The sequence below is a fragment of the Dendrobium catenatum genome, unplaced genomic scaffold, assembly GCF_001605985.2.
Source record: "Dendrobium catenatum unplaced genomic scaffold, ASM160598v2 original_scaffold_63998, whole genome shotgun sequence".
Lineage (NCBI taxonomy): Eukaryota > Viridiplantae > Streptophyta > Magnoliopsida > Asparagales > Orchidaceae > Dendrobium > Dendrobium catenatum.
The window spans coordinates 2,699-10,757 of NW_021382448.1; the positions used below are offsets into that span (position 1 = coordinate 2,699).

At 41.7% G+C, this 8,059-nt stretch overlaps 1 protein-coding gene across 1 annotated transcript; it reads right to left on the reverse strand.

Annotated features, from left to right (window-relative positions):
- Positions 1 to 1,414: 1,414 nt before the first annotated feature.
- On the reverse strand, positions 1,415 to 1,900 carry LOC110114338 (the record flags this gene model as incomplete). Its single annotated transcript, XM_020847190.1, has 1 exon — positions 1,415 to 1,900. A coding segment is annotated over exon 1 (486 nt), but the record flags the coding sequence as incomplete, so codon positions are not given.
- Between the last annotated feature and the right edge of the window lie 6,159 nt (positions 1,901 to 8,059).

An 8,059-nucleotide genomic window follows, 5' to 3' on the forward strand; every position in this document is an offset into this window, starting at 1 on the left:
CTGCATTCAAATTGTTGGCTCAAGAAAAATGGCACGAATGTATGAATCCTGCTTTGCAGTTGTAGGATTCCATTTTCCTTAAGTTAGATTGTAGTTAACCAGATTTCTCTTAAGAGTAGTGTCAGGGTTTAAAGATCTGAGGTTCTATTTTTCTATGAGTGCAAAAACTCATAGTTAATTACCCCTCTTACTACGTAAGAGAGAACTCTCGATTAAGGATGAATAAATTTTAGTCTCAATAGTAGGGGAAGTGGAGGTAAACCCGATCATGATCCCATGGTTCCGTCGTCCAGGGTATACCATAGATTTCAGTCTACCAACACTAACAATCATTGATCGTAGTGTCTAGGGAATCTGATTAGCAGCCATGGGTTACCTCATCTCAGAGATCCCGAGTAGACTGAAGTGGTGAGATTTGGGTTTTAATTTTAGTTTGGGGTTTGGGGTATACATCTATTAGAATACCAATAAATTGATTTAGTTTGGGGTTTATGACTTCATGTTGAAGTAACCCAAGAGTTATTGGAGCAGGTCTTATGGTTTCTTTAGGAAGTAGCTCAGGTATTTAGATTTAGGTTGGGACTTATGGCTTTCGTAGAAAGTAGTCCAGGTATTTTGATTTGGAATGGGGCTTATTGCTCTATTTATGAGTTGTCCAAGGATGGTTCTTACAACCTAACTCTATAGCAATGCTGCCCATAGGTTTTAATTGATTGGGTAGGTGATAGGAAATACTTGATTTCAAGTATTTCCTAATCACTTTGGCAACAAATCTCAAAACCAACTGCTGTCCACAGCAGGAAAACAGCCCAAAAATGAGGAAAAACAGAGAAAAACTGCATAAAACATGGAGAAAAGACTTGTATTTTACTAATAGATGCAAGGAAAATAGCAAAGATACAAGGATCCTCTATTCGAGAGGAGGATCGCACTCTCCCAATCTCTAGAATTCGATCTAGAGCCCTATCCACCAAAGAAGAACAAGAAAACTCCATGCAAATTTCACATAACCCTAATCTATCCTTTTCTCCCTACTTAATGCATACAATTCAAAAATAACATAAAAGGACTTAATTGCCCCTGCTTCCACTCCTTTTGGCTCCAAGATTAAATTTGAAAAACAAGAGGACCCCACCTATTCCTTCCCTGCTGTTTCCGCCGGCACCCTTGCTGGTTCCGCCTTTTTTCTTCTCCCGTAAACAAATAGAGCCGGCCCAATGGATTGGGCCGGCTGGACCGGTCTTCTATGGACTGGTCTAACATTACCACCCTCCCAAAGAACCACCTTGTCCTCAAGGTAGAAGTCAGGAAACTGTCTCTTCATCCGCTCGTATGGCTCCCACGTGGCCTCGTAGTCAAGGAGGTTCTTCCATTTGATTAGGACTTCTGTGGCTCCATCTGCTTTCTAACGAACCTCCATGAGTTCCAAAGGTTCCAAGACCATTTTCATTTCATCTGTTAATGTCCCGGGTAACTCATAACTTGTAGCATAGTCTCTAATGGATCTCCTTAGCTGGGATGCATGGAAAACCAGATGGATCGTCGCTGTCGATGGTAACTTTAGACGACATGCCATGACTCTAATTTTTTCCAGTACTTCATAAGGACCGAAGTACCTTGGAGAAAGCTTCTCATTCATCCGGTTGGCGATCGATTTCTGTCGATATGGGCGGAGTTTCAAAAATACCTTCTCTCCCACCTCAAACTGAATATCCTTCTGATGCCCGTCAGCTTGTTTCTTCATAATCTGTTGAGCCCTCAACAGATGTCTTTTTAACTCTTCCAGTGTCTTGTCCCTCTCCTCCAAATACTCTTCTACTGAAGAAACGGGTGTGCTGCTACTCCCAAAATGCACCAAGTGGGGCGGATCCCTTCTGTACAACACCTTAAATGGGGTCATCTGAGAGGCTGAATGAAAAGAGGTGTTGTACCAGTACTCGGCCCATGATAATCATTTAGCCCATAGCTTGGGTGTTTTTGATGCGAAGCATCTCAGATAAGTTTCCAAGCTCTGATTGACTACTTCTGTTTAGCCATCCTTCTGTGGGTGGTAAGTTGTACTCCTTTTTAGCACCGTCCCCTACAGTCTGAGCAATTCTTTCCAGAAATGGCTGAGGAACACTTTATCTCTATCTGATACAATCGCCTCTGGCACTCCATGTAGTCTATCTCCCTGATAAAGATCAACGCTACTGTCACCGCCGTGTATGGATGGCGTAAAGGAATAAAGTGAGCATATTTGCTCAATCTATCCACTACCACTAGAATCACAGTGAATCCTTCCGAGCGGGGTAGCCCATCAATAAAGTCCATAGATATCTCCTCCCAGACTCGTCCTAGTAATGCCAATGGCTACAGTAACCCCCTGGTGATATAGCTAAATACTTATTTCTTTGACACACCTCCCACCTGGATACCATATCTTCCACATCTCTATGCATACCTTTCTAGTACAACTCTGCCGCTAGTCTCCTATAAGTCTTTAGCACTCCTGAATGACCTCCCACTGCAGTTTCATGGAACTCCTGGAGCAATTGTGGGATGTATACTGACTTTCTGGGCAGCACAAACCTCCCTTGATACAACAATCTCTCCCCCTCCAATGAGTACCCTGGATGGCCTCCCTCTTCATTCACTAAATCAGCTCTGCCGCTACTATTTGCAGCTCACCCATGCACCTGGACAAGGCATCTGCTGCCTTATTTTCTACCCCGGGCATGTACTGAATTTCAAAATCATACCCGAGCAGTTTGGATAACCACCTCTGATGCTCCTCTGTCACCATGCGCTGCTCCAACAAATATTTCAGGCTCCGTTGGTCGGTCCGGATGATGAAATGACTTCCAAGTAAGTAGGGACGCCACTTTTGGATGGCCAAAACAATTGCCATCAATTTCCTCTCATAGACAGATTTCAGACGGACTCTAGTAGTCAACACCTGGCTGAAATAAGCAATGGGCTTGTGACTCTGCATCAGCACTGCTCCTAGCCCGTATCTTGATGCATCTGTCTCCACTATAAAGGCCTGAGTAAAATCCGGTAATGCTAAGACCGGAACTGTGGTCATAGCTTTCTTCAAGTGCTCAAATATTGTCGTAGCTGCCTCCCCCCATAAGAATCCATCTTTCTTCAACTGCTCAGTGAGTGGCCAAGCTACTGTGCTGTATCCCCTCACAAATCTTCTGTAGTACCCTGTAAGCCCTAGGAATCCCCTCAGCTCCTTTATATTTTTGGGCAAAGGCCACTTAAGCATGGCTTCAATCTTGGACTGATCTGCTGCTACCCCTTCCTTGGATATCACATGACCTAGGTACTTCACACTAGCTTCAAGTTAGCTCTCAGCTGGTGCTCTTCCTCTGTTCTGCTATACACTAAGATGTCATCGAAGAATACCAAAACAAATCGCCTCACGTACTGTTTGAAAATCATATTCATGAGTGCCTGAAAAGTGGCTGGAGCATTGGTGAGGCCAAAGGGCATCACCAGGAACTCATAGTGGCCCTCATGAGTTCTAAAAGCGAGTCTTTGGCACATCTTCTTTCTTCATTTGAATCTGATGATATCCCGATTTCAGGTCGATCTTGCTGAAAATCACCGTTCCACTCAATTCATCCAACAATTCGTCTATCACTGGTATGGGAAACTTATCAGATACCGTTTCCTTGTTGAGTGGGCGGTAGTCTACACAAAACTGCCAACTGTCATCCTTCTTCTTTACCAATAGAATAGGACTAGAGAACAGGCTGGTGCTGGGTCTGATGATCCCTGGTTCCAGCATTTCTCTGATTAACTTTTCTATTTCATCCTTCTGAAACTGAGGGTAACGGTAAGGTCGCACACTGACCGACGACACTCACTCTCTTAATGTGATGGCATGCTCCTGCTCTCTGGGTGGTGGCAACCCTATAGGGGATTGAAAAACCTCCTCGAACTCCAGGATCAAAGGCTACACATAGAGGGGTATGTCTCCCCCTTCCTCCCCACCCACTCCCTCTATGATGTGTAATTCCACCAAGTAGCCTTCCCCTTCCTCCTGAATTGTCTTGATTAGGGATTTCAGAGAACCCCTGCCTTGGTCAGCCCTACATCCCCTTGAATCACCATTTTCCTTCCTCCCTTCATCAACTCCATCCGTAGTGTGCCCCAATTGATTTTGGTTTCCCCCAAAGTTTGCAACCACTTCATCCCTAGGATGACATCCGTACTCCCCAGTTCTAGGGGAAGGAAGTCTTCCTTCACTTGCTTGCCTTGGATTTTCAGCACCACTTTTTTGTAGATTCCTCTTCCCATTTCCGCCTTCCCAGTGCCCATCATCACCCCATAGCCTCCAGTATCCACTAACTTCATCCCCAGCAGCTCCACAATCTAGGTGGAAATGAAATTGTGGGTTGCCCCACTATCAATCAACACCACGACTCCACGGTCAGCTATCTCTCCCTTTACCTTCATAGTGTGACTTGGAGTGAATCCCACTACAGAGTTGAGAGAGACTTCTGCCACATCCAGATGCATCTTTTCCTCCTCTACCTCTGGATCGCTTCCCCCACCCTCTTCGTCTTCCTCATCTTCACAAACAAGGAGAACCTGAAGAGTTCGATCCTTGCACTTATGCCCTGGCATATATTTTTCATCACATCGGAAACACAACCCTTTCGTTCTGTTCTCTTGCATTTCCTTGTCAGTGAGCCTCTTGAACTGTCCCCCATTTCCTCCTCCTGTTGCTTTTTTCCTTTGGAACTGCTTTCATCTCTCCTGGGGAAGCTCCCTTGGTGGCTTGGTGGGTAGTCGTCCACCTGTAAGTGCCTCCTGAGCTACTAGTACTCTTCTCTCCCTTCTCCATGTTCTTTTGATTTTCGACAACTGTGCAAGATTCATGGCCTCCCCTAGGTCTCTGGGCATCAGGACCTTCGCCGCTGCTCGCACCTCGGCCTTTAACCCCTTCATAAAATTTCCCTCCAGCACCGTCTCAGACAAGCGCTCCACCCTGCTGGCTAGATGCTTAAACCTCGATAGTCGGTCACAGACCACTCCTGTACTAGGGCAAAGAACTGCTCGTAGAAGTCTCCTCCCCGATCGGTTTGGAAATGCTCTAACAAACTGCCCTTGAATTCTCCTCAGCTTCGGATAGGTCTCCTCTGATCTCTCCATTGGTACCAAGAGAGTGCCTTCCCTTCTAGACATAGGCCTGCTGCCGATAATTTCTCATCTTTAGTCAAGCCGTTAACAACAAAGTACCTTTCCACCTTGTAAATCCACCCATAGGCATTCTCCCCTTCAAAAATTGGCATTTTCAATTTTCTCACATTCCGATGCCCGCCATTTCACCTTAATCCTCCATAGTTTCCCCTTTCCCATGTGCCTGGACCCCACCACGTATCCCGATCTTCCCTTGCTCTGCCTTGCCCAATGCCCCTTCTAAATCCTCACATAACCCTAATCTATCCTTTTCTCCCTACTTAATGCATACAATTCAAAAATGACATAAAAGGACTTAATTGCCCTTGCTTCCACTCCTTTTGGCTCCAAGATTCAATTTGAAAAACAAGTGGACCACACCTATTCCATCCCTGATGTTTCCGCCGGCTCCCTTGTTGGTTCTGCCTTTTTTCTTCTCCCGTAAATGAATAGAGCCGGCCCAATGGATTGGGTCGGCTAGACCGGTTCTCTATGGATCAGTCTAACAGTAGGACATATGGATTCCCTTAGGAAGTAGCCTGAAAAAAGCGGATCTTACTTACAACTTAATCCTTTCGATTAAGATTCCCATATATTTAAATTTGATTATTTGGGTTTTAGGGTTATTATAATTTATTTAGTAATTTTCCTAAAATATTATGGCTTTACTTAGTAGTCTACTAGTGGGTCTTACAACCTAATCCTATAGGCTAGGATTCCCGTGTGAGGGGTCTAGGGTTGCATTATATCCTAAACATTTATCTCAGAGGTCGGACTTACGACTTCTATTAGAATTGGCCAAGGGTTTTAATTGGGGGTTAGGAGTTTGGTCAATTTTTTACCTAAAACTTCCCCCTAAGGTCGTGCTTACGACTTTCCTACAAAAGTTGCTGGGTAGTGGGTCTTACATCCAAGTTCTTCTAAACAAGGATGCCCAAGGATTTTGCTTTGAATTTGATTGTTTGGATAGACTATAGTTGCTTGTATAATATTTAGAGATTTGTTATGTACTTGTTTGAGTTGATTTGAATTTGTGATTTTGACACTTCAGTGTTTTGACACTGGCATCAGTGTTGTAGTTGTTGTGTGCTCGTAGTCTTTTTCCTACTACAGTAGTCCACTACCCTACCAATCTTTTTAGCACTGTTGCTCTACTAGCTTTTTCGTACTTAGCTTTTCTCTATTTCCAGTACTCTTTTCTACCTGCAGTAACTAAATTTTTATTTTCTAGCATTAATTTGATTTATTCATGAAGCATTAATTCTTGTTTTACTTATTTGCAGGTATGTGATACTTGCAACAGTTCAGGAAGCTCGCAGATAATTATAAGAGCTTGTGTAGGGAGGATTTTGAAATGCTTGTAGAGTGCCATTGTTCAGAAGAGCTTTAATTTTTTGTAGGGAGTTTTGTATTATATTTTGAGAACAAAGTACTTTTGAATTGGAAAGTTTGAGAGCTATTATGTTTGGAGAGTTTGAAAACTTTTTGTTATGTCGGAGAGTCTTAGTATGTTGAGTTTGAAAACTATATTGTTTGAGTAGAGTTATTTTGGAGAGTTTGTGTATATATTTGATTAGTGAAAATATTATTTTTCTTGCAACATGTCTACAAAGATGAAATTGCAACGAAAATTTTATCATAAAAATGTGAGTTGTTTTTCCAACAATCTTAATATATATAATCATTATGGATAATTTTAATTTTTTTAGCAAAGAGAGCAGCTCTTTCAACTTCAAGCAGTAAGTGAGTATTTATCATTCTCAGGAAATATATTTTTAAGCCATTTTACTTTCGACATGCAAGAAAATATATTTTCAAGAGGCATTTTCTTTGCCATTTTCATTTGTTTGTGCTGGCAATTCTCTGAGTGATTCTTCATGAGCAGCTATATATAGGATTAGGCGTTTCCCTGGGATTGGGACAGTAAGAATAGGAGGATTCAATAGATATTGCTTTATTCTATTAAATGCCTCTTGAAAAGCATTGTCCCACTCGATAGGAGTATCTTTCTTCATCAATCGTGAAAAGGGTTGGCATCTACTCAAGATATTAGATATAAATCTTTGGATATATGTCAATCTTCCTTATAATGAATGAAGTTGTTTTAGAGTTTTTGGATGTGGTTTTTCCACTATTGCTTAAATTTTATCGGGATCAATTTCGATCCTTCTATGGCGTACAATAAATAAGAGAAATTTATCGGATAACACACCAAAAGTGCATTTAAGTAGATTCTATTTCAAATTAAATTTGCGAATTTTTTCAAATACAATTTTGAGATCATTTACATGTTCATGTTGATATTTGCTTTTTACAACTAAATCATCAACATAACATTCTATATGCTTATGGATAAGATCATCGAAAATTTGAGTCATTGCTCTTTTGTAGGTAGCTCTAGCATTTTTTAAGCCGAATGACATCACTTGTAGCAATATATGCCAATGGGAGTTCAAAATAAGGTATGTTTTTCATCCTCTGGATCTATTTTAATTTGATTATAGCTTGATGATCCATCCATGAATGAGAATATGTCATGATACGATGTGTTATTGGCCATAAGTTTTGCATTGGGCAGTGAGAAATTATCCTTTGGGCATGCTTTATTCAAATTCCAGTAGTTTATGCATACATGAATTTGACCATTCTTTTTCTTTATTGGAACGATATTGGCAATCCAGTTATCATACTTCTCTTCTAAAATAAAACCAACTTCAATAAGCTTCTTGGTTTCAGCAATAACTTATTCTTCAATTTCAAGTCGCATTCGCCTGGGTGCTTGCTTAACAGATAGTGTTTTAGTATCGATGGAGAGTTTATGCACTACCACCTCTTGTGATAAATCAGGCATTTAAGTGTAGTTCCATGCAAAACATTCTTTGTA